This window comes from Passer montanus, unplaced genomic scaffold, assembly GCF_014805655.1.
Source record: "Passer montanus isolate IOZ18808 unplaced genomic scaffold, ASM1480565v1 scaffold65, whole genome shotgun sequence".
NCBI lineage: Eukaryota > Metazoa > Chordata > Aves > Passeriformes > Passeridae > Passer > Passer montanus.
In genome coordinates, this window is record NW_024371593.1 from 1456192 (window position 1) to 1482246 (window position 26055).

The 26055-nt window shown below is 54.6% G+C and overlaps 1 protein-coding gene across 5 annotated transcripts in view; it reads left to right on the plus strand.

The window, feature by feature from the left end:
- The window catches only part of DUSP8 (dual specificity phosphatase 8), a 43487-nt gene extending 18402 nt beyond the window's left edge, over positions 1–25085 (plus strand). For 4 of the 5 annotated variants that reach the window (XM_039728286.1, XM_039728288.1, XM_039728287.1 and 1 more), the window contains exons 3-7: positions 2065–2203; positions 18646–18812; positions 19937–20096; positions 20280–20403; positions 20794–25085. In XM_039728286.1, coding sequence (XP_039584220.1) covers positions 2065–2203; positions 18646–18812; positions 19937–20096; positions 20280–20403; positions 20794–21883 — 1680 coding nt within the window. In that variant the 3' untranslated portion in view covers positions 21884–25085. Of the gene's footprint in view, positions 1–2064; positions 2204–10884; positions 11307–18645; positions 18813–19936; positions 20097–20279; positions 20404–20793 lie in introns of those variants that run through there. The other variant, XM_039728290.1, reaches the window with a different exon arrangement.
- The last annotated feature ends 970 nt before the right edge of the window (positions 25086–26055 follow it).

Below are 26055 nucleotides of genomic sequence, written 5' to 3' on the forward strand. Positions count from 1 at the left end.
TTTGGCATTTACATTGAGTGAAACCTTATAACTTTAATAAGATGTAAACCGTGTTGCACATCTCTGCCGTCGCGCAGCAACCCTGCAGCAATGGCCCAAACAAAGCCTTCCCGTGTGGAGGGAACACTAAATCCTATTGTGGGATAATGCTGCTCAGCCAGAGCTCCTGCAGCCTCCTCATGCAGGACTGTGCAGCTGAATGAGCCCCTACTCCACCACAGAGTGGTTCTCGCCTCACTGTGCCTTTGGGGAAAGATGTTTTTGCTGGCATGGGACTTCCGGGTGAGAAGTGGGTGTTTGGGATGTGCTAGTGAGCCTTGAAGGGCTAGGCAGCTGCTGAGGTAGGTTCCCAGTTCTGAACCAGCTTGTCAGCCACCGTGTTTCCCTCCAGCTGTGCTTGGGTGACCTCCCACAAAAGTCCTGCGTCAGGATTGGCTGAGGAAAAGATGCTGGAGTAGATCCTCATCTGGCTTATCTCAGGTGGCTCCAGTCATTTTTCAGTGTCTTATTTTAGAATTCCCATGTCCTTTTCTCTTCCCTCTTACCCTGCCCTTTCATGCCTCCTGTCATCCTGCTGAGCCGTGGGGCCAGTTTGCCTTGCAGTCCCCGGTGCCAGGCTGGGGACAGGTGGGTCCCTTGAGCCCCCTCCTGGAGCACAGCTGTGCGTGGTGTCCCGACGGGGATTCCTGTTGGTGCGGGGCTGTCCTTCCGCTGCGGCGCGGAGATGTGATGAGCTCAGCTGAATCAGGGCTCCCTGCAGTTTTATTTGGATGGTGCTCACGTTGCTGAGCAGGGAAGCACCTGCAGCAGGGTGTGAAAGCAGCATTAATAATGACAGCAACCCTGAGCGAATCCGCTCTGGTGGTGAGACAGGGCTTGGCAGTGAGACAGCAAAACGAGGTGGTATCCACCTTGTTCAAGTGGTCTCCTAAAGACACTTTGGAGAGGGCTTGGCACAGGGTGGCCAGTGGGCAGCTCCAGCACTAGCTGCTGAGAAGAGAGCAGCTTGCACACATTCCCTCCTTCCCTGCTTGCTGCTGCCTCCCCTCCTGCCACGATGTGATGGATGTGCCTTACCCTGCCGGCGCTCTCAGGGCAGGTGTGTGCCATACACCCAGCTCTTCAGCAGATGAGCTGAGCTATGCTTCTGTGAGGATTTTTATCTCTTTTTGGTGCATGGACCTTCAGGTAGGTGTGGGAGTGTCAGGCTGTGCCTTGAGTGCTCTCATTGCAATCCAGTCATCACCAGGCGTGGGGGGACTCCTGCCTGAAGGTTATCCCACCATCTCACCTGCCCCAGTTTATCCCTGCAGTGGTGGGCAGCTAGGTGCAGTTTGTGGTATGTAAAATCACACGAGAGCAGCCCAGGAGCTCCTTCCCCTCTTCCCAGTTTATCCTTGCACTGTGCAGGCCCCAGAATACATTACAAAAGGAAGAAAGAGCATCACCCAGAGCATCCACTAAGCAAAAAAACAGTTTTTCCCTCTTCTTCGGCCCTTAGGGGTGATCTGTTTGGGGTGACATGTAGTGGCATGGTGTCCCCAGGCTGAGCCCTGATCCAGCCCCTGCTGACTCCAGCCACAGCACAAGGGCTGTGCTGGCAGCACCCCTGTCTGCAGAACCACTCCCAAATCCCTGTGTTCTTGTCCTTGTGACACCAGCCAGGCTGAGGAGGAGTGTCTGAGGGCAAAAGCTGGCTGGGGAGGAAGTGGTGGAAGAAGTCATGGTGATTTCTGGGATGCAGTTAAGTAACAGCTAGCTGAGGGTGGGAGGTGGGAAGGAGTGACCCTCTTTTAGGTAGGATGCTCAAAAGCACTTGTAGTTGGTGAGAGTGCGCCAGTGGGCACCTCTACCGACACATTCACCTGCAGCCAGGGAGCAGAGTCCCAGCCTGGCTGGACACTCCATTTGGTCGTTAAAACCAGCTTGTGGAAATGATGTGGAGCTGGAATTTCCTGCTTTAGTGGTGTGACCACTAAATTCAGCTTTGCTTCCCATGGTGCTGTGGAATCCTCAGTGCTCAGCCCATTTCTCTGATGCCCATTTTTTGCCACTCCCCTGCAGGTGGAGGCAGAAGACCACCAGGACGTGGTGGTCTACGACCAGAGCACACGGGACGTCACCGGCTTGGCTGCTGACAGCTTCCTCTCCATCCTGCTGGGCAAGCTGGACAGCTGCTTCCACAGTGTCTCCATCCTCACAGGTAGGTGCCCTGGGTTACCACTGCATCTCTAAGGGGCACTCATGCCCTTAGCCTGGAGTGACAGAGCTGTGGCTGACTGTGTCCATGTGCAGCCGCTTCCCTGGCCACCAGTGGCTGTGGTGGAGGAAGGCAGCCCTGCAGGCAGGCTGAGGAGGCTCAGCCCAGGCTGGCATCACTGGGTCTTCCCTATGCCTTCGTTCCTTGCACTGTCCATCTCCCTGCCAGCCAGGGTGAATGAAAGAGGAGGGTACAGAGGAGCTGTGGTGGCATGGATCCAGCCATCCAAAAGCTGCCCTTTGTTCTCCCATCCCTGTGTTGCTTCATCCCTGGTCACTGTGCCAAGGACCAGACCCGGTTCAGGCACTCTGCTCCCTCTTGCTGCTGTTAAAGGGAGGGCAGGAGAAGAAATCCATGGATGTACTGGAAAGGAGAAGGATGGCAGGGGCAGAGGGTCATCCCTGAGTGAGTCAGGGTCTGCTGGAGATGATGTTCTCCGGGCACAAATGTGCAGGCAAGAGGAGGCACGTGCTGCCCTAATTACAGCCCTTCTGCAGCGAGGCAGGTGACTGATGAATGAAAAGCTCCAGCCCAGCAAAGAGAAGAAGAGAAAGGCGGGGAACTGCCTGAGGGAGAGCTGAAGATGCCTTTGATTCCCCTTGGCTGGGACAGCCAGGCATCTGCTCTGGTGGCTGCCTACCTTTGAGCTTTCTGCCCATGGATGGTGGGCAGGCACTGCCCAGTGCAGCCCCTCAGTCCCACTGGGCTCAGCCACGCTCCTGAACAGTGCCAAAAGCACAGAGATGGGAATCACCTCTGTCCCTCAAGCCTGTCCTCATCCTGTGGGAATTGGATACTGCTTTGTGGCTGAGGCAGAGGGTACCAGCCCCTGTGCCCTGGGACACCACAGGGATGCAGGGAACTGCCACATCTCCAGAGTGACAGACCCTGGGAGAGGGTAATTGTGGGGGGGAAGGTAGCATGGGCAAGTGGCGTTCAGGGAGCCCTGCCCATGCAAGGCAGGGGTAAGTGCTGTTGAATTAGAGCAGCTGCATTGTGGTGGGGAGAGCAGAGCAGAGAAACAGCGGGATTAAACCCCCTGGCCCTGGGTTGTACCAAAAAAAACAAGCAGGGACTACATGAAATCATGTTCAAGCTAATTATTGTGGCCTGGGTTGCAGGAGCTCTGCTGAGGCCAGTGTTGGAGGATGCCTCCCTGATCTGGCTATGGCAGTCCCTGGCCTGCCTCAGTAGCTGTCCCTGAGGTTCCAAGGTCACTGTGGCATAAACTAGGGCACAGCTTGGCATGTGGTGCAGGAGAAGGAAATGGTAGATTCAGCTGCATCTGGGAAGGAACCCGCTTAGTCATAGGGATGGGTCAGGAAATAGCCTTGGGGGTGTGACCCTGGCACCCCCTAACCTGCTGCCACTTTCCCAGGGCTGGGTGAGGAGCAGAGCTGTGTGCTGGCTGCAAACCCCTGCCCTCACCACTGAGTCCTTCTGGAGCCAGATAGGGCTGCGTGAGGTGTCCCTGAAAACCCCACAGCCTTTTCTTGCCTTAAGGCCTGGGGGAGCCTCGTAGTGCCAGTACCCCCCAGCATGCACAGCACACACCAGGAGTGTGCCACCCCTCAGCCATCAGCATGCCACCAAACCCCTGCCAGCAAACCTGCTGTCCCCCACTTGGGCACACTGCTCCATCCATCATCAGGACAGCCATCTCCATCCTCCTGGGCTGCAGGAGCCCCAGGCAGGAGTGTGGGTGTGCTAGGCACCAAGCAAAGCTCAAGCCTCCCAAATTAAAAGCGCAGCAGGGCCTCAGCCTTATGTGGAGCACTGGCCACCAGCAGGGGGAAAAACTGGAGCTGAAATGTAGAACACTGGGTCATGGCGGCGTGTTTCACATGGAAATCATGACTGGAATGGCTGTGCAGAGCATCCAGGGGAGGCTGGGCACACTTGCTGACAGGCACAGCTTCCTCCTGCCTGCGGTGGGCTGGTGTAGAGACAGCTCTGGAGTGCTTGGGGGGTCCAGGGCAGGATGTGTGAGTGGGCCTGATTCTGAACCCTTGCTCTTGTGGGGTTTAACCCCTCGGTCTGTCCACTCTGGCCTCAAGCACCTTGTCCTGCCCCAACCCCTTTGGTGTCTCAGAAGTGCCTGAATTCTCCTTGCAGGTGCTTTGTGATCCCAGTGGGTTGGCAATCCCAGAACTGGGAGACTTTCAGCCTGTCCCTCAGTGGGTGCCGTTACCCCAGGGAAGCTGTCCTGAGGGTCCCCAGTTGCATGTGGCAGCCCTGCACAGCCCCTCTGTGCTGCCAGCTCTCTCAGCCCCAGCAGGTGCTGGGGCCTGTGCCTCCGTGTCCCCATCTCATGCAAACACCAGGCCTGGCTGTTCCTGCTCCCCTCCAGGCCAGCAACCTTCTGACCCTTGAAGCAGCTGATGGAGGCTGATAGGTGAGGACAGGGGAGCTGGGGGCGGCAGGATTGGTGCCAGGGACTCCTCAAGGGTTAACAGCCCAGAAGCTGTGATTCCAGTGGCTGGCAGGGAAGAATCTGAGTCAATTATTCCCAGTCTTGGAAATCATCAGCTTCTCTTCTTTTTTCTTTCTTTTTTTTTTTTTTTAATTGTGTAAGTATAAATAGTGCTGCTTGCTGCCCTCCATCCGTGGGAGCAGAAAGACTGTTGATTTATATGGTTTTCCTGACATCACATGAAGTGGTGGAAAACTGAATGGAGCCAACATTTTTCCTGCATTACGTAATGCCCCCTCCCTCCCAGCCCAGCTCTGCTATTCCTGCAGGAGCCTGACTGTTCTTTAACCTTTGTTTACTTCAGCACAAACCCTTGCTTTTTTTGCTTTTTTTCTGCTTTTTTTTTCCATTTTTTCCTTTTTTTTTTAAATTTTGCTATATTTTTCCTCCCTTATTCTTCCTCTTTGTAACCACCCGCTTGGTTTTTATTAAGAGGCATTATCTGCTTATGAAGCAGCAGCAGCAGCAGCAGTCTGGCTCCATTGCTCCCTGACAGCTCCCATGTGCCAGCTCTGGAATGGGAGCCTGTCCAGAGCCGTGTGTGGTGCTGAGCTGGTGGGTACTGAGCTTCACCAGCTCCTCTCCCTTTGTCCAGCTGCAGCGGGCAGTGTGGAGATTTTCTTCTACTCCTGTTCAGTGGCTAAGAGCGACAGCTGAGGGCTTGGGATGCTGGTGCAGATGATGCTCAGTCACTCATCCTGTCCCTGCTTCTGGTCCTTAGGCTGAGCACCGGGCTTCCCTCTCCTGCACTCAAAGCCATGTGCCAGCTGGAGATAAAACCAGGATGGCAGTGGCGGCCCCACAGCCTGGGGTGCAGGGCTTGGGACCCCCCTTGCACGGCAGAGGCTCCTTTTGCTCAGTTCCATGTGCTGGGGGAGCTTCTCCGCTGCCATATCCTGCTCCGACCTGAAACAGGCCCCTCAGTTGCGTTCTGAACTCCAGTCATGAGCTTTTCATCTGGCTCGGGAGTGCCTGTGAGATCATCTTCAGCACCCCCCCTCCCCCCCTTTTGTACCAATTCTTCAAGGAATGTTTAAATTTTCCAGTCCTGTTCCTTCTAAATTTGGAGCGTCTGTTTACTCCCAGGATTCGGAAAGAATGTAACAATATCATCAGCGACAAATCCCTCCCAGCCCTTCACTCGCCATCCTCCTCAGCGAGCAGGCTGGCCGGGACCCAGGTCCTCTCCAGCCCGGCGGTGCCATGGCCCTCCAGCACGGCTGCAGAGACTTGTCATTGCATGGCTGCAGTCATCTGGGTGGCGGCTGAGATTTTGGGGATTTTGGGGAATCTACCAAAGACAGGTGACTGTGCCGCAGGCAAAAAGAAGTAGCAAGAAAGGAAAGGGGATTTCCATTGCAGGAGCTGACTTGGGCTGCCCAGGCATGAGTGGGTTTAGCACTGAAGAACTGGCTGGAATTATTTTAGACACAAGGACTCAGAGATATATGATTTTAATTAAAAAAAAAAAAAAAAAGGGAAAAAAAAGCCCTAAAGGCAGAAAGAAAAAACACTTTTTTTTTTTTTCCTGTATAGGGACAGTCCTAAAAAGAGGTTAAACATCAGGGTGACTGAACATGGCTTTGCTCATCCTTGGCTGAAAATTACGTAATGCTTTCTCGTGTTGTGTTGGTGAGAAGCCACATGCCAGCTACACATTCCCTTGCTGCCTGCTCCTTTTGAAACATATTGGGCTGGAGCTGCTCTGGAGGGAAAGAGAAGATGAATGAAAAAAGCCAAGCTAGGCAGGTGGAAAGCAGGGCAGAGGCAGGGCAGAGCAGAGGGGCTTGCCTTTAGTCCAAGTCTCAGAGGCTGGAGTGGCAGCATGTGTGTCCAAAGGTTGTCATGGCATATGCTGAGGATAAAAGCTTAGCAGGATCCAGAACCAGGATTGAGGTATCTTTATAAACTCAATGTAAGAAAAAAGAATAAACTAAAACCTAAGGAAGAAAATACCCCAAATATCCACACATTCATCACAGAATCACAGAATATTCTGAGTTGGAAGGGACCCACAAGTATTATCAAGTCCAGTTCTTAAGTGAATGACCCATACAGGAATCAAACCCATGGGTGTCACTAGCACAATGCTCTAACCACGTTAGCAAATCTCAGGGTTTATCAGTCACAAGCTGTCTGATGGGAGTGGGGAGGCAGGACCAGAGTGCAGCTGGCAATTTGATGGTCATGTTCCTCATCACCCGCTCTGCACAGCATCACACTTACCTGTTGAGTTTGGGCTGTCAGTGTGTCTGCTGGAGACACAGCATGTGCAGAATGCACTAGCTGGTGCGTTCTGTCTCCTGACTCCAGCACAGCCTCTGCTCAGGACATGGGCCTGAAGGTGCCCTTGGAGGTCAAGCATTCGGGCTATTTCAGGTACCCTCAGGCTGTAATGTCTAAGAGCACTTGGGGACTTGCTGGCATGAATCTATCAGATGTCCCTACAAGATTTTCCTTTAAGTCTGATTACTGTCTCTGAACCTCCTGCAAGCACCTCTGTCCACCTGTGGCCATCTCCATCCCATAGCATACTGTGATGAACCCAAAGAAGCAGATGCTCAGCTGGCAGGAGTGTGGGTATGAGTGAAGAGGGTACAGGAGTGGGATGAGGCAGGAAAAAGAGCTCCCACAGGACTCTCAATTTCTTGCTTTTCCCAGATTTTTGGGATTTTTGAAGAACCAGCTTTGTAAATAATGTGAATGGGGATTCTGGTTGTTGTTCATCTAAAATTGCTGACATGATGGTCAGGAATGGAAGAGGGGTAAGAAGTGCTGTGCAGGGGCTTACATCCAGCTTTTCTTCAGGGTGTAGGTGGTGAGGTGCATGGGGATTACCTGTGGTGGTGTTTTTCTTATGACTGTCCAGAGGACTGGAGGTAGTATGCTGATACCAGCCTAGAGGGAAAGGCATTTTTTTAAAAATCAAATGGGAATACCAGGGTTTGTGATTTTTACAATCCTGGAGGTTTAGGTAAGTCTCTGAACCTCTCTTCCTCTCATGCAAAACATCCCTGGAGGAGCTGCTTCCTTTCCTACAGCAAAGCCATCTGGGACCACTTTAGCCAGGGCAGGACTGTGTTTTCTTGCCCTCTAGCCCCTCTTCAGTGGGTGCTGGCATCCAACTTCAGACACCCAGCCTGGCGGGTGCCCTAGGGAGTGCTCCCAGTCTCCTCAGTCCAGAGGCAGAGTAAGGTGCCCCCTTCTCACCCTGAACCACAACCAGGAGATGCCTGGGAGGCTTTCAGCCCGGCGGGACCAGTGACTGCATCCCTGGGAGGGGTTAAGCCAGGTCATGTATGTGCAGGGCTGATTGTATTCCAGACCTATGCTCTAAACCTCCCTGTTTAGCAACGCTGTCGTCAGACAGCTTGTTTTCCCGATTCTATAATTACCCTGAGGAGCTTCCCCTCCCCCTCTGGCCGTGTTTTTTAACCATTGGACCCAGAAAAGGCAAGCAAAAGGGTCAAAGGCAGAGTGGGACAGAGGAGAAGGGGCGTAGGGAAGAGCAGCCCTCTGATTGCTATGCCTTAGAAAACTGCTGTGTAATTTCATTTCTCATTTCTGGAAGGTCAAGGGGAGGAAGGCAACTTCCCCAGTAAGAGATCCTGATGGGCAGGGGCCACTGCCCAGTTACAGTTTCCTTCCTTTTGAGAAATCTGCCTCCCCTCATCCGCCTCCCCCTTCTCCCTGGGCCTGTGCTGCATGCTTGCAAAAGGTCGTCACTGGCAATTATTACCAGGTCCCAGTGCTGGGTGGAGAGAGGAACCACTGGCCCTGCCCAGCTGGGCTTGTGCCAGGCTATAGGCACTGTCCTGACAGGGTATGTGGGTGCTGGACAGGGACTCATCCTGCTCCCTGCTCTTGCAGGAGGATTACATGAGTCTCTCCAACCCATTGCAGCAGATGTTTTTCCAGCGAGTGCTGTGGCAATGAGAGTGAAGTGAGGCTGACTAGGCTGGGTGATGCACCTCTTGTCTGATAAATAGGGGCTGGAGGCAGGATGGGTGACATCCTGGCCAGGAGAAGCACCTGGGAAAAAGGGACAAGGGGCAGCAGCTGATAAATGGAATGTATTTCTGCACTATAGATGTTGTCTTTTATCTCTCTGCTTGCCAGCTGCCCCTGCCCCAAGTGCCAACCCCTATATAGGTTTTGGCAAAAGGGTGCAGAAAATGGGGAATGGTGGCTGCAAGTGGCATCTCCATGTGGCTGGGCTTCACACTGGTGGAGGAAGGGGAGTGCTGGTTATCTGTGCTCAATTGTCTTTTGCTGAGGATCAGAGGGGTGTGGGACACTGGTAAGCCTCCTGCATTGAGGTCTATTTGGAGGTGGCGTGCCCAGCTTCCCACCTGGTGCTCCCAGGAGCTCTGAACTGAAATCTCAGTCCAAACACATTGTGAAGGACACTGGCATTACCACAATAACTTTGACCAGGGCTCTTGGAAACCTGAGGAAGATGGACAACCAGAGGGGCAGTGAAAAAAGGCAAATTTTGTTTGTGCATCTCTTGGTCAGGGGCAGGTTGAGTATTGCACCCCCTAATTCACTACATGCTTCCTGCAGCATCCCCCTTGCCCACTGCCCCTGCATGACCCAGTGACCCCAGCAGAGTGACTAGGTCCCCCCCAGTAGACCCCAGCCACAGCCACCAGAGCAGGTCACAGCTGGATCAGCCCCCAACACGGATAGAGCACTGCTGGTGCAGTGGCAGTGGGACACAGAGGGATCTCCATCCCTGGCAGGCGTTGGCACTGGCCACCAGCATCATGCGCCCTCCCTTGTAGTGACAGTGGTGGCAAATGTGGGGGACCACACATCCCCCTGGGGACGTGCTGTGGTAGTCACTTCCCGAGCATGGCTTGTGGGGGAAGGCTGCTTCTCTCTTCCAGCCTAGTTGGAGCACGCTTTGAATTTTATCCAACCTCTGACCCACATCTGATAATAATCAAACCATATTTGTTACAACAACAAGGCTCGTTAGGAGGCTGGCTCCGCTCGGGGTGGGGGGGAGGAGACAGCACTTAGTTAATGCCAATGACCTCATCTCATGTGATGTCATTCAAAGGAAAAACACTGAAGTCACTCACATATGGCTCAGCCTGGGGTTTTTCAGCCCATAAAGCTTCAGATTTTCAAAGGCACAATACATGTCCCCCCCCTCTCTCCCCCGCTTACTATAATCCTGAATGATTTTCTGGAGGCCTGGGCTCAGAGCAATAAACTCGTAAGGAGCTGTGTGGAGATGTATTAAGGAGTTCTGAGGGTGGGAAGCAGGGGACAAGTAATTTTCTCCTCCAGAACAAATGCAAAGAAGAAAATACATCACTCCCTGCCTGCTTCAGAAGCCCCTAGGGATGGATAGACCCCCAGTGAGACCAGGAATTCCTACATGTCCCCTCGTGCTGGAGTTTTTCACGGGAGGAGGCTTTGGCAGAGGGTACATCTCCCCCAGACCATGGTCCTGCTTTGCTGGGAGCAGGCAGATAACTCCATCTGACATGGCCACGCGCAGGTGTGAGCAGCCCAGTGCCAGCAGCCCCTTTTCCTGCCAGCTCTTTGGGACCTCTCCAGGATGAGCATCCTCCTGGGTGATGCTCTCAGTGGAGACATTAAGGGGCAAGATGAGCTCGACATTAGGGACCTGCTGTCTCGTCCCCAGCTCTGCCCTGCACCAAAGAGCCCCAGAGAGTTATTTAGTCTTTTGTGGCTCAGTTTCCCTCTTGGGGAGGCACGTTGGTCCTGCCAGGAGCCGCAGTGGGGAGGGGGTGCAGCCGCGGGGTGCCTTCACGGTACGAGGATCAGCAGGGAGCGGGATGGAGTGTGGTGCTGCATCCCCGCTTCGTTGTGGGGGTTTGATCGCACACCGCCCTGGCAGGTGCTAAAATGAGGTGTGGGCATGAGCTTCCTCCCACCACTTTCCCGTCCCCATATTATGTGCGCAGGGCCGAAGCCGGCGCGGAGCAGCGATCCATCGATCCATCATCTCCCGCCGCGGCCGCTCGCTGCGGGGGGCTTCGGGCGGGCGAGAAAATCGCGGTTGCGCCTTTAAGCGGGGAGCGGAGCATATGTCAGCCCGGCGTTGTGCTGCGTGTCTGTGTGCTGAGTAAGGAATGCGGCCGCATGCCTGACCCGTTAGCTATGAGCGCGGTACGGGCGCGCAGCGAGCGCGGCGGCGGATGGGGCGGCTGCTCCCGGGCTGAGCTCACTCGGGCTGCAGCGGGCGGCGGAGAGGGGGGCGGCCGGGCACAGGGGGCTACGCCGAGCCCCCCTACCCCGCTCGGCTTTTTTTTAATGGTTTTTATTTGTTCAGCCTGAAGGCTGGAGCCGGGGGGAGGCCGGCATTGCTGCGCTGCAGCGGCGCTTTTTTGGGTTTTTTAGTATTTTGTTTGCCCGCCAGCTGTTGTTTGGCGGCGGTGAGAGGTGCCCCCGCGAGCCGCAGCCCAGCTGCCTGGATGCCCGTGGATGTAATGATTGCTCCCTCCGAGGACCAGTTCTGGACAGACATGCGCGAGGGGCAGATGAAGCTGAAAATAAGGGTGCGGAGGATGAAGGAGAGCAGGGACAAGAGAGGTTTGTCAGCCGGCCCGGCGCGATTCCTTCCGATGGGGACGGAGCGGGAAGAGGGGGCTGCGCCGCCGGAGCCCTGCTTTGCCCGGGGGCCGGAGATCGCCTTTGCCGAGCGGCCGGCGGGGAGCGGAGCGCGGTGCTGGCGATACAAAGAGCGCAGGCAGCTGGCGAGCGGGGCGATGGAAGCGAGCGGGGAGCGTGCGGAGGGGAGCGGAGCGGAGCCATGGCCGGTGCCCAGCTAGGGGCGATGTGCGCGGCGCTGGGCTGGGACGGGAGCTGCACGGAGAGGGCAGCTCCTTCAGGCAGGTGAGCGGCTGCCTGCAGCGGGCAGGAGCATCTGCAGCGGCCCCGGCGCTGGGCAGCCCTCCCTCCCACCGGTGCGACTGTCTGGCCGCGGGGACCGCTCCGGGCTCCCCTGGACCCTTCGCCGTCCAGACGAGCTTGGCGAGGGCGCGGACGGAGCGGAGAAGGGAAGGAGGAAAGCTGCGGGAGCCAGGAGGATCTGCCGCCAGCATCTCTGCGCCCTCGGGCGCCGGGTTGCGGGGGCGGGGGGCACCGGGCAGAGGAGAGTGTGCGGGGCGAGGACGGCGCGGAGAACAAGGAGCCATCGGCTCGGAGCGCTGCGCTGCTGCCCGCAGCCTGGCAGCTGCCCGCCGGAGCCATTTCGCTTCGCCAGCGCTGCCCTGCCTGCCCATCTTGGGTGGTTTCTTTCAGAAAGGGGTTTTGCAGTGTTTCCACCCCCCAGTGACAGGGCGAAGGGCACGCGGAGGAAGGGGATATTAACTGGAGCAGCTTAAAAATATGCCGAGCCTGGGATGACCTAGATTACCGAAGGGTTGAATCAAGCAACTTCCCCTCCATCACCACTTAAAATGGGAGGCTGCTAAAAGTGCCTGACAGGTTTTTGTGGCATGAAGCACATAACCCAGTGATGGTGTCATTAGTAATAAGTCACTCCTGGAAATGACACATTTTTCTTTACTTAGAACGAGTAAGGCTGGTCCAAAGCAGGCACAGTCACCAGAGGAAAATCAAGCTCAACAGCTCTAGGAGTGTGTCCGTGGTTGTGTAGGCAGAGGGCTTCCTTTCTGCTGCTTTGCCTTTTTTTAAAGATGTTTTCTGTTTCTTTGGGAGAATGGGAGCAGGCTCTGGGAGAAGCCTGCAAGGCATGGGGGGCTGGCACAGGTTGGAAGGCAGCAGGGCACTGTAGCAGCAGATGGACAGAGGCTGTTCGGGGTGACCGTTGGGGAAACAGGGAATGCACATGAATCCATAATAGGGCTGATTCATCGGCTTTCTCATCCTCACTGCCTGGGAAAAAAAAAAAAAAGAAAACGAGTCAACAGTGGGGTGATGAAATTTTGTACCAAATGAGGGGATGGTGAAACCTGGGCAGGGGAGTGGAAAAAGAGACTGGTTGAGAACTGGACATCTCCCTCCAGTGCACTGAGATGGGGGGGCATGAAAGAGCACCAGCCAGGAGAGGGCAAGCTGGGCAGGCTGCAGAGCACCAGGATTTCACCAGGCTTGTGGGAAGGATGCGCAAGCAAATGTGGCTGTGTCCACATCAGGCATTGCTGGGAGGGATGGGCTGAATCAAAAGGGACTACAGTACCGGGGAAACAGTGAGGATGGAGGCAGAGGGAAAATTCAGACGCGTCCCAGGCAGCAGGAAATGCTGACAAAGCCCCGGAGCTCCCTGGAGCACAGTGAGTAAGGATGGCAGTAAGCGGTGTTTCATCATGCCGCCCGGCTTAGCTGCCGGCACCAACAGGCTCCCACCCAGCACGAGTCAGGGAGATGGCGTTTTGCAAAGAGGGATTTTCCCAGCGGCTCTGGGGCTTGATGTGCAGCTCGCCAGGCTCCTCCATTTTCTGTCCTTCAGTTCAACCTGCGGCAGAGATGCTCGGCTGAGCGCTAAGGCTCATTGTCATAAGAACTGAGCATAATGCAGGTGAGAGCTGGGCTTTTGCAGGTCCCCCCAGCTCTTGTCACCTCCTGCCGTACCTCAGTTCAGCAGGGTGCTTTAACACTTGGGGATGGATGGGTGAGAGTGCTGGGAGCAGCATGTCCCCGAGGGGGCTGGGCTGATGAAGAGGGGGTATCCAGGCACCACCATGGCCACCAAGACAACGCAGCAGCGAGGCAGCCATGCCGGCGTGGCGGCTGCTCCCGCAGCAAGCCGAGGCGCGTGCTCGCTTGCATGCCCCGCTGCTCCTTGCCACGTGCCGCCCTGGCAGCAGCTCCCAGCCACCACAGGCATTTTAATGAGAGCTGGGCAGAGCTCTCAGCCCCCTCAGCTGCCAGGAGCTGTAGCGGGGCAGAGGGTCTCCAGCAAAGCACAGGCGCAAAACTCATTGGTGAGGCTGCGGGCTGCCGCAAAACCTCCGGCAGCTGCTTGGGGAGCCGGTCTCTGAACAGCTCCGGCTGCTGCTCTCCAGCTCTCATTATTGCAGCCGTGAGGGTGGGCTGTAAAACACATCCTTAATACCCCTGCAGGTCTCCTTCTAGCTTCCGCTGTGAGAGCTGGAGGTGAGGAGTGGGGCGTGGCAGCTGCTGGCCCAGGGAGGATTTCCAGCTCTGGATCCCCTCCTCCCTGCTGCCACAAACTGATGGCACAGCAGGGTGACATGTCACCTCTTCCCTGTTTCTTGGTGGGGACCTTTGAGCCTGCAGTGCCCAGGGGAGGCTGCTGAATAGGACATGCTGCTCAGTGTGTCTCTAAGGAAAATTCTATGAGACTCATGGGGCTGTTCAAGAGGCATGTGGCTCTCTTGAGCAGTTTTGGGGTGAGGCAAGTGCCCTGGGTGGCCCTTTCACAGCTTCTTGCAGTCAGTGGGGCAAAGCATCAAGGCCAGAGCTGTTGGGTTTTTTCAGAGGCCTCTGAAGGAGGTGGTGGGTCCATAGGGCTGGAGATGAATGTGCAGCCATCAGAGCAAGGTGTGAGAAGATTTTCAAGCTGCAGCTCCACTTTACACCTCCAGCCTAAAAAGATGACCTCAGTGCAGGGAGGGACACAGGAAACAACAGGGAGCTGGGATATCCATGCTTCATGTGTCCCACACCTTTTTATCCTCAGCAGTGTCTCTGTTAGCATCTCATGCAGCTTAATGGATTGTAAATCCCTAAAGCTAAGGCTTACCACCAGAAGAAAATAATGCCACACCACATCCCTGTCCCTAGTCAGGACTTTGTCACCCTCTGTGTCACCTTCTCTGCATCACCACTGCTGCCCAGTCTTGGCAGAGAAGGGCACAGTGCAACTCACAGGTGACAGATTTTGCCTGCGATGTTGTCCGTGACCCAGCTATGACTAGGATGTCCCCAAAAACCACCTTCAGGTGGTTTTTGGGGACATCCTAGTCATAGCTGGGTCAGCCAGGGCAGTGGAGGGTCCCCCAGCTGTGTGAGGGTCCCAGCTCAGGAGTGCAACATCTCTGTTCTTACATCCTGCAATCTCCTTCCATGTGTGTTTTTGTTCCTTTTGGTTGCAGCTGTCTCAGGGCAGGCAGGCTCTGGTGCAGGGCCTGGCAGAGGGCCTCCTCCCTGTGCAGTTTGCTGCTGGAGAGGAGGAGTCACACGGCTCCCAACATTTGCAGCAGTGCAGGTACCACAGAAGCCTGCTCAAAGATGCTGCTGGCATCTTCCCCCTGCCTGACCGACAGTCTCGGGGAGATTCCCAGGCTGTTTGCCTTCCCTCTGCAGCGCCTGTTCTCACAATAAATCCAATTTCACTGGGTGGTTATCATAGATGTTCATCTGGAAAATACACAGAGGGGAGACCCTGGCAAAGATGGGCACAGGGGAGAAGTTGTGGTGTTTTCCCCTCTCCTCTGTTTGACAGAAGGGCCATGCATAGCAGGGCTGGGGGGCTGGCCCAGAGGGGTCTCTGCAGGACACAGCAGGAGGTGGAAGGGTGCTCAGCACCCTGTGAGTGAAACCTTGGGTGAGGGAGATACAAGGTCTCTGTTGTTGCACTTTTCTGGAACTAAGTTGCTGCAACACCCTGTGCCTCAGTGTGATTTTCACTTGCAGGAGGGTGATTTTCACTTCCTAGGCCTCCTAGAACCTGCCTGATGCTGGTTCTTGGCTCCTCTTTCCTCCATTTTCAGCAGCAGCAGTGAAAGCATCCCCATTTTTGTTCTGGTTCCCTTCCCTTCCAGTTCCCACTTCTCTTCCTGGGCACTATCTCTGCCTCAGGTAACTGCAGTAGGCAGGCAGACAGTGTTTTTTCCAGAGGAGGGTTTTAAGAACCCTCCATGCTGGAACAATGAGCAGCTTAACTGGGCCATGCCACACAAGGACCAGCTCCTCCCCAACAAGCCCTCACCAGGCTAGGGGAGCATCCAGAAGAAACCAGAGATCCCTTGACACCCACTCCATGGCGCTGGAACAATGAGCAGCTCACTGGGCCACGCCACACAAGGACCAGCTCCTTCTCAACAAGCCCTCAGCAGGGTAGGGGAGCATCCAGAAGAAACCAGAGATCCCTTGACACCCACTCCATGGCAGATGCAAATCCTTCCTGAGCTTAATTCCACACATGCCAAGAGAAATGGTGCTCCTGGCATGAGCATTGTGAATAAAAGAGGAAAGGCTGGAACTGGTGCTACCCTGGCTCCTCACCTCATTGTGCTCTGCTGCTCTCTCCCAGCAAAACCTGGGATCCATGGCCTGGGGCATAGAGGGGAGGAAAGCCCAAGTATCAGTTGGAGGCCAGCCAGGGACATTCACTGCCTTTGGGATTGTTTGAAGAGCTGCTTCACTTTCTAAAAATGAAAGGCATGCTGGAGCAGCCGCTGCAGGGTGGGGTGAGCGTCGCTTCCATGTTGGGATGGTGTCAAGTACCTGGCCCCATCTCTAAGGTTTCCCCCAAGCCCAGACTGCCCTCAGCAGCTGCAAGTATGGGGGAGATGAGGACAGGGGCCTGGAGCATGCCTGGACTCCTGGACACAGGGTTGAGGCTTTGCTTAGGACAAGTGAGGTGAGCTATGGGCATCATGTCAAGTGTCAGCATCCTCCAGTTGAGGCAGCCTGCCCTCTGCAGCTGAGGGTGCTGCTGCCACCTTCCAAACATCCCTGCCTGCCTCACAACCCCCTTAGCTCCTGCCTGGAGTTCCCCAAGCAGGGCTGGCAGAGGGTCTGCTTCCAGCTGAGTGTGGTGGGCACAGGCAATGGGCAGAGAGCAGCATGTCCTGACCTGCTTGAACTATGAGATCATCTTAAAGAGCCATACAATCCCATCCACTGCCCTGGGCAGCTCCTGGTGGATGTGAGTACAAGAGGCTGGACACCTATGGACCAGAGCAGGCACTGATCCTTGGGGCTGCATTTGTGTGCACCCTGCTCCCCAAAAACATGCTGTGTTCCTTCAGAAAAATTCCCATGTTGTTTCACACAAGCTTGGGGTCAGATCTGTGCCCCACTCAAACCCAGGTGCTGCAGGCTTCTCTAGGGGCAAGTGAAGGACACACTTCCCAAGGGTTTCTGCCCCAGCATCCCCCAGGCATCAGCACGGGGCAAAGCAGGGAGGTCGCATGTGTCCATGAAGAGCTCTGGCTAGTGATGGACAGTCCTTGGCAACGGGGCCACAGTGCAGGCATGAGCAGTAACCAGAGCTATGCTGCACCTGTGCTGGGCCTCCTGCTTTTGCTCTGATTTAATGTCCCAGTTGAGGGCTGATGTCATTTCAGAGGGAGCAAGAGAAAAGGAAGTGCTGGAAAAGATAAGGTGCTTTAACTCTATCCCTCCTGTCTTGACTGGGTTTTAAAGCTGGGAGGTGTGTTAGCTGCCAGACAAGAAAACAGAGGGGAGGAAAGAGGTTTGTTGAAGGACACCTTCTCCTTAGGCCAGTGAGAGCTGACACCAGGAGGTGCTGAGATGCAGTGTGATGGAGGACCTTGGATGTTCCCAAGTAGTGTGAGCATGATTTTGTGCACTGCTTTGACTTCTCCATCACCTTCATCTCACAAACATGTCAGATGGCTTGTCTGCAGCACCAGTCATGCCCTTCTAGAGCGTGGGTGCCACACCAGGAGCCAGAAATGTTGCCAAAATGCTGGAGAAGGTAAATTGAGAGTATGCCAAGGCTGCCCTGCTTCCAAAGGGGAGAGGGACTGGCTCGTTAAAAGGTCTTGTTTAGCTGTGGAGATGGGCCAGGGATTCTCAGGATGCTCAGTCCAGAGACTTGGGCTTTCAAAAGGATCTCATGGGAGCATGCTGGTCCCTTTGACAGTCAGAGGCAGTCAAGCCCCCAAGTCCTCTCTGCCCTTTGGGTGATGTCAAGCTGCATCTGCTCATTCACATAACTGGGAAAACCTTAAGGGAGACTTGAGGCAGATATGACTCAAGCTCCTCTCCATTGCATGAAGCTGCCACCCAGATGTCCTCAGCTGGAGGGGAGTGGAATTAGGCCATTGCTAGCCAGACCTGGCTCTACCCTGGAGTACCGGATCAGCAAGTGAGAGCAAATCAGGATCAGTGGTCTTATGCAACTGTGCAGGACATGCAACAGCACCCGGGGTTTTCCAGCTCTCCTTGCTGCCCTCTGTGCAAGCAGGGCAAGACTTGCAGCCCTGCTCAAGCTTTCAGGAGTGGCTCTCAGGCTTTTGACCATGCCAGACACTGTGACAATACCTCTGGCTGTCACATGCCAGCTACTACAACCTTGGCTGGGGGTTTTCTTTCAACACTGGACTTGAAGATGCTCAAGCTGAGTGTGACTGCCCAGCAGCTTGGTGCAGTAAACTGGACACTGCTTGCTGTCACATTCAGCAAGGTCAGAGCATGAAAAACAGCAGTGGCCTGCCAGTACTATTATGCCACCATGGTGTGGCAGAAATCATGGGCTTGGCAGGGCTGGGCAGAGGAGGTGTTTCTCTGAAATCATGATGTGTAAGTGTAGCCAATGCAGCAAGGTTTGGGCTGACCTCCCAGACCACAGGAGCTTTGCATCTCGGGGAGTTGGCTTGTCGTCATCCTGTCCTGATGGATTTTGGTATCAAAAGGTGACCCTCTCCTCAGAATAGTAGGGAGCCAAGAAAAGGACTGTTCCTGTTATTTGTCTGAATGAAGTTGAGAAGAGCCAGCTTCGTTGGCGAGGGTGTGGGATGCCTCACACGTGCATTAATATCCAGCTGTGACAGGGAAAAGTCAGAGCTGGTTCTCCATTCCTTTCTCTGTGTGTGTCACGGCCATCACAATGTATGTGCACTGGTTGGTGGTGCCTTGTTGCTCCTGGAGGCTCTGTTCTCAGGGCTGCAGAGTTATCACCACTTTGTGCCCAGCTACTGATGACCTCGGCCGTGCTGCTCCAAGCTCAATGTCCCCATTTTCTCCACAGGAGGCTTTGCCACCTTCTCATCCTGCTTCCCAGGGCTCTGTGAGGGGAAGCCAGCTGCCATCCTGCCGATGAGCATCTCCCAGCCATGCCTGCCTGTGGCCAACGTTGGCCCCACGCGCATCCTGCCACATCTCTACCTGGGCTCCCAGAAGGATGTCCTGAACAAGGTACAGCCCTCTTGAGGGGACACGTCTGCCCTGTCCCATTGGGGACCCCAGTCATGCAGAGAGGTGAAGGTATTAAGGATTTCTCTCCTTCCCAGTGGGAAGACTGCACAATGCCCTTTAAAAGGTGCCAGAAAGGCTGTTCTGTGATGTCACACCAGGGAAGGAATTTTGTTTCAAGGAAAAGTAATGATGAGAAGAAAGAAAGAAAGAGGAATTGCAGTTAAAGCGCTGCCAAGTATCTGCCTACTGCAGCCATGAGGGAGCCAGCCAGGCATCCTCATCCATGGCAGGCCAGGAGACAGACGGACCATGACACCAGACTGGAGCTGGAGACAGAAAGGAGGAGAGAGAGATTATGTATAGGGAGTAGAAGGAAATTAAAGAAAAAAATGACAAGAATGTGAGCCTGTGAGCTGGACTGGCTCCATCAAGCCTGCTGGAAGGGCAGGAACAGGCCACTGGAGACCCAGGGCTGAAATCCTGCAGCCAAAATCCTGAGGAACCAATGCCAGGCAGGGAAATAGATGGTTTTCTTCCCTCCCCACTTCCTTGGAGGGTTTTGTTCACATTTTGGAACTGTGTTTTCTGCCATCCCCACAATGTGGCCACGTGCTGGAGAAGAGAAGCACTGCCCACGCAAGGCCTTACTGCTGCCTATGGATAGAGCTTCTTCTGGCCACATTGGTTAACGTAGGGTGCTGCCAGTGACTCACTCCACCCTGTTGGTGAGATGTCTCCTTTCTCCCTCAGCTGATACTTTCACAGCGTTCAGACAGAGTTTTTGCTAATTTTCTTTCTTGTATTGTCCTATTCCTTTCATACTGGGCTTGCTGGGTTTTTCCCTCTGGAACCCCTTTCCAGGTGTCTTTGGCCTTGCCCATTTTACTTGAACCAAAATAAAGATCTGCTGAGGTTCAAACCTGTGTCATCTAAATTGACACGACCTTTTCAGCTGGTCTCTGCTGTATTATCATCATATTATCAACTGGGCCAAGGCAGCACTAGGAGACCCACAGGAGAAAATGCAGGGATGGGAAAAGGCAGGGAGTGTACATGGCAAGAGACCTTCGATATGTGGTGTGGGCTGAATTCAGCTGATCATTTGATGGCTTCTTTCCCAACAGGACCTGATGACACAGAATGGGATAAGCTATGTCCTAAATGCCAGCAACTCCTGTCCCAAGCCAGACTTCATCTGTGATAGTCACTTCATGCGCATTCCTGTCAATGACAACTACTGTGAGAAGCTGCTTCCCTGGCTGGACAAGTCCATTGAGTTCATTGGTGAGCTTTTCTTATGGTTGCAGACTCTCCAATCCTCAGCCTTCACAACCTGAACTCTTCTATCCTCCGTGGTCTTGCTCACAACTGTTGTCCTCTCACACAACGGGCTGGGGTTTGGGGAGGGAGGCTGGAACCATTTTGCTCACCATCATTGTTGTCTCTGTTTCTTCTGCCATGCTCCAGACAAAGCGAAGGTGTCCAGCTGCCAGGTGATTGTGCACTGCTTGGCTGGGATCTCCCGGTCAGCCACCATTGCCATCGCCTACATCATGAAGACCATGGGTATGTCATCAGATGATGCTTACAGGTGAGTTTTCCCCTGAGGGTACCGGGGGGTTATGCCAGTATGCTTCAGTCCAGGGAAGGGAAGCAGGCTAAGCCCAGAAGGAGAGGGTCAGGGCTCCTCGAAGCTCTCTCTTGCCTTGGCTGGGTCCCAGTAAAATCAAACCAAACCAAACCTTCCATCATAAAATGCATGCAACAAGGAATGGTTGGGAGTGGTAAAAGGGAGTGGGGGAGGCAGTCCCACCTCTAATCCTCAGGCATCTCAAGGCCCCATGGTTCCCCAAGATCCTTTTCTTTGGAGGGTCTGGTCAGCAGGTTCTGGATGATGCCTCTTCTCCCTAAAGAGGCTGAGAGAGTAGGGGTGGCCCACTGAAGGACCAAGCACCAACGGGGCTGTCTGTGCCTCTCGCAGGTTTGTTAAGGACCGTCGCCCATCCATCTCGCCCAACTTCAACTTCCTGGGCCAGCTCCTGGAGTACGAGAGGAGCCTGAAGCTCCTCAAGGCCCTGAAGTCAAAGGGCGACTGGAGCGAGGGGGACGCGCAGCCGGACCCAGCAGAGGTGGCTGAGAGCAGCCGGCATCCCCTGACACCTACCTCAGAGAAGGCCGAGGATGTGCCGAGGAGCAGCGGCTCGGCGTCCCCCACCAGTGACCCCGAGCGGCAGGGCGGGACCCCAAAGGTCCTGTCACCCACCACCCTGCAGCAGGGGCTCAACGGCCTGCACCTCTCCTCCGAGCGCATCCAGGACACCAACCGCCTGAAGCGCTCCTTCTCCCTGGACATCAAGTCTGCCTACTCCCCCGGCCTGCGGCAGGACCCCCCTGGGCCCCCCGGACCTGGGGAAGCCCCCAAACTCTGCAAGCTGGACAGCCCCTCGGGCTCGGGCAGCCTCAGCCCCTTCTCCCCAGGGGCGGACAGCCCTGACCGGCCCGCGGGGCCCGAGCTGCTGCTGGAGGCCAAGGTGAGGCAGCGGCGGAAGCACCGGCACGCAGCGGGCTCGCCGGCCCACGGGCTCAGCCTCAGCGCCGGCGGGAGCTGCGCCGCGCGCAAGAGCCCCGGCGCCGAGGACGGCCTGCCGCCACGGCTCGGCCCGCCGCCCTCCGCGCCCGCCGCCGCCACCGCTGCCTGGAGCGGCGTGCACCTGGAGTCCCCCGGCTCTGCCTCGGGCGAGGCTGGCTGGTTCTTCGGCAAGGACTCCGGCAGCTCTGGCGGCAGCGGCGGGGGCCTGTTTCCCAGCGCCGGCCCGTACCCGCCGCCGTTCGGCTGCGGCGCGGCGGCGGCCGGGTGCGAGATCAGACTGAGGGACAAGGCGCGGGCCGAGCCGCGGGACGGGCGGCACAGCTGGCATGAGGAGGCCGGTGCTGAGAAGCAGTTCAAGCGAAGGAGCTGCCAGATGGAATTCGAGGAGACCATGTCCGAGGGCAGGGCTCGGGAAGAGCTGGGCAAAATCAGCAAACAGTCCAGCTTTTCGGGCAGCATGGAGATCATCGAGGTGTCCTGACACTCACCTGGGGTGCCTGGAGACCTGGGGGGGCGGCGGGGTCGGGGGGTGTATTTATACTTGCGCGTGCATTTTCGGGAGCGCAAGCGCTGAAACCGAAGCGAAGGTGGACGAGTCTTTCCAGAGTCGGGAAACATAGTGGCGGATGCTTAGTGTCCCTCCTGCACTCACCCTGGTCCTTCCCCGCCCATCCCCAGGGCGCCCCAGCCCTCAGAGACCCACACTCAAAATTTGGGCCTAAAACTCAAGCGGGAAGAGTTGGGGAAGTGGCAGGGATTGCAATTTTGGCTGTGGTGATGGGGCACAGCACCTGGAGGGGGGACCACAGCTGCCCCTTCCCTGCACCCTGGTGCACTAAGCATGCTCCGCTGTGTTTCTCTGGCTAAGTATCCTAAAAATGCTGCACTGGAGCAGCCCTATACATATATAAATATATATTATATATAATATAAAGAAAAAAAACCCGAAAACACACACACGAAAGAAAAGGTAAATGGTTTTACTGCAATTTTTATTGAGACGTAAATAATATTTCAATTTTTTTGTTTTGTTTTTAATTTATTGAAGCTGTTCATTCTGGCAATGATTTGCAGACAATGTGGGGCGGTACTTTCAGCTCTATTTTTACTGTGTATGGTATTTAAATCTGAAATACGAGTTTCTAAGCAATACCTGAGGCCTGTGGCTCCTTCTATAGTTAATGTCCACAACATAGATTTCCCCCTTCTCTCTGGGCATATCAACAAGGGGACAGGAGACTCTTCTGGGCACTTTTTCTAGAAATGAACAAGTAAACAAGCAAACCATAAAACCTTCTTATGACACAAACTGAGCCAGAAAACTCTTCTAGAAGCTGCTGCCTCTTCTTCCCACCTTGGTCTCTGTTTGTTTCTCCTCATCTCCATCCCAGCCATTACCACCATCCCAGCCATCATCCCATCCTAGGCATTGTCCCCATCCTGGCCATCGTCCAATCCTACTCATACTCCCTCTCCTCCTCTTCCCTCCTTTTGGCTGCCCATCCTTGCCGGAGGGGGAAAGGTGGGAGTCACCTAAAGTGGATGGAAGGCGGTGGGATGTCACCTCCAGCTGCATGGGGAAGGTGTCGGAAGCTGCCTCAGCAGAGGGAGGGATGCGAGACTGGTGGTAGCTGGGATTTCTTGTTGGGAGGTGTCTTGCCTGCCTGCCCCAGCGCTTCAGCTCCCCCTCATCTCAGCTACCTTGCTTGGGAAGTATGGGCACCACTCTTCCTTTGGGGGCGGCGGTTCTGGCTTCCCACATCCTTTGTTTCACATCCAAGAAGCTCAGGCAGAGCGCGTTTGCAGGTGCCGGGACTCTCCCGGTTCTGTTGCCCTCCAGGCCAGCTCCCCTCCATCCAGGGGATGATAAGCTGTCCAGACATGAAGCTCTGCAAGCACATGGAGGGGCACAAGTGACTTATTTTTGGAGATGGTTGGCTGCTTCCTCCCATCTGGTGGGAAGCCAAGCTCTTGCCCCCAAACCCCAATGTCAGGATTGCTGAGAAGCTGCTTTCTGAAGCTGGAGGCACTGAGCTGCCTCCCCTGCAAAGCACATCTCTCCCTGCAGCTCTCTGCTTTCTCCCTTGTCTCGCACTAGTTTGCAAAGCTGATACCTCAGGGGTCTGTGTTCGTGCATGTCTGTGTCCTGTGTCATCCTTGGAGTGTTGTTTCTTTTTTTCTTTTCTGGGTCCACATGGTTTCTCTCCCTTTCCCTTGTTCCTCCTCTTGTCATTCGTTTCTATCTTTAAATCAAACTACCCGTGACAAAACCAAATGATCTCAGGTTTAAAACTGAACATAAAGCAGAGGCGTGAGGAGCTGCAATCACACGAGGAGGGGCTGCTTGCTTCAGCTCGTTGCTTCCTCAGCCACCTCTGTGTTTGCAGCTGGGGCAAGTCTCCCTGGAGACTCCTTGCTCTCTTCTGGCTTTAGTTTTTCTGGTTTTCCATGGAGCTATTTGGTGAGATGCTGGGGACCCTCACATGCTCCTGGTGTGGCAGGGAGGGATGGGGGTGGATGGAGAGCCAGGGACCACCTGCTCTTCTCCCCACATCACATTTGATGAGTGAGAGATCTCATAGTCAGTCCTGAAAAGCCTACCACCACCCATCATTGCCTCCAGCAACCACCTCAAACCTGCTCAGTGTTGCCAACCTGAACATTGCTCTCTTCTCACCATGAAGCAGTGATGACACTATTTGCTAAGCTCCCTTTCTAGACTCCAGAAGGCATTTAGGTCCACCCCATGAGCCAGGCAGCTATTTCAGGAGCTCCACTTGCAGCAGGCCGTCCTAAGTAGGCATCAATGTCAAGTCCAAGGAGGGAGAAGAAAAAGGCTTCATCCTTCCTCTGGTGCCTCCTCACTGGGCATAATGTTAATGTCACCTGCCTCCTGTCCAAGGAGTCTGGTCCTCCTTCCCCTTCTGCTGGCCTCAGTGGTGGCATCTCTTCCCAAGCATGCCAGTGGTGATTGTCTGCTGATCTCTGCCCCGTAGCACTCGGTCCCTGCCCATCCCATAGTCCTCTGGGGTTGGTGCCAGCGTGGACTTACTGAGCTCAGGTCAGGCAAGGTGCTGGCAGGAGCTGGTGTAGCTTTGAGCAATGGAGAGAGGCTTAAATGGCTTCCCAAGGGATGTAACAGAAAGGACAACAGGTGGCCAAAACCAGGTGGGGAGATGAGACAAAGCACTAGCAAGCTCCCATCTAATTCCTCCTGTTAAGTGACACAGTGTGTTGCAAGCACAAAAAAGCAGGTGGAGCTGCTGACCTGAAGTCAGGAAGGAGAGGATGCATGTTGTAAATGAGATCCTGAATGTCTGCGAAGAGGCAGTGGTTGGCTTTTTGTCTTCTACACTCTGCCACCGCCTGGACGCTTCTGAGACTTGTTTGAGGTTTTACACACTGTGGACTCCTCTCTTCTCTGAAACCAGAACAAAGATAAGTATATTTTAAGATTTTTAAGATTTGTAGATCATAGATATTCCTGACCCACCTCTACAGCCTTTGCATTCATCCATCATTGGGCATGTGCATCAGAAACCCTCATATATACAATATTTTAAGTCTATATCCAGAAAATAAGCCTTGATGGAGCAGCCCTGCCCAAGTGTTTCCTGCCCATCCTGACCCAAAGCCATCAGGGTCACCAAGTGGCTTGCAATTAACTTAATTTTTTTTTTTTTTAATCAAACTCTGTCTAATTAACCACTTTGTCCATGAGTCAGAGAGCTGTGAATTGTCATGAGGAAGGATGTGTCGGGTGGTAATCCTCCACATCATCTGTCAGCCAAGTTTTTTTTTGTGGGCTCTCACAGCCAGCTGACCCTTCCCAAAGCCTCACTGGAACAAAAAATCACCTTTCCAAGCCAGTCTGATGAGGGTGCATTCATTTGTAAGGACCTACAGAGGCAGAAGGGTGAGCAGAGGAGAGGAAAGGTCTCTTCTTTCAAGGGAGGAACCAACAAAGCTGCTGAGTGTCCGATGGCAGTGGCAATGCCTGCACTTTCCACTGAGCAAATCACAGCTCTCCTTCAAACTAGGAAGGACATTTTGCTCCTTTCCCTCCAGCCTCTGCCTGTCCTCAGGGCTGAGCCTCCCGGCCACCTCTGTCCCAGCTGAGCAAAGCTGGCAGGAGGGCAGTGATCAGATTGGCAACACTGAGCCAGAGGCTTGGGTCAGAGCAGGCTCGTCCCTGGCCTCAGCAGCAGCATCCCCAGCCCCTGCTGCTTTCCCAGCCCTTCTCTTTGTCTGCTTGTTTTTTTGGATGTCCATCCCCGTTACATCTGCTCCTTAGGAGACAATGCCCCTCAGAAACCCCTCCTGCTGTCCCCTTTCCCCTCCCATTCTTAATACTAATGATAATAAGCTATCAGTGTTGTCATTGCAATCTATGAATGATAGATTTGAGTATTTATGATTATTATTATTATAATTATTATGGTTATGATTCTGTACTTTTTTGCTTCTTACTCTTTGTATGTTGCTCTTTGTTTCTCTGTTGTGAATAAAAGCAAGGCCCCATCTCACCTTCTCTCTGCTCCCCGCAGCCCGGCTGTGGCTGACTCGGCACAGCTCCTGGCTGCCCCAAGCCTCAGGAGGCAAACCCTCGTCAGAGGAGCTGGAGGGAGGTGCTTCCTAAGGATATAAAGGCAC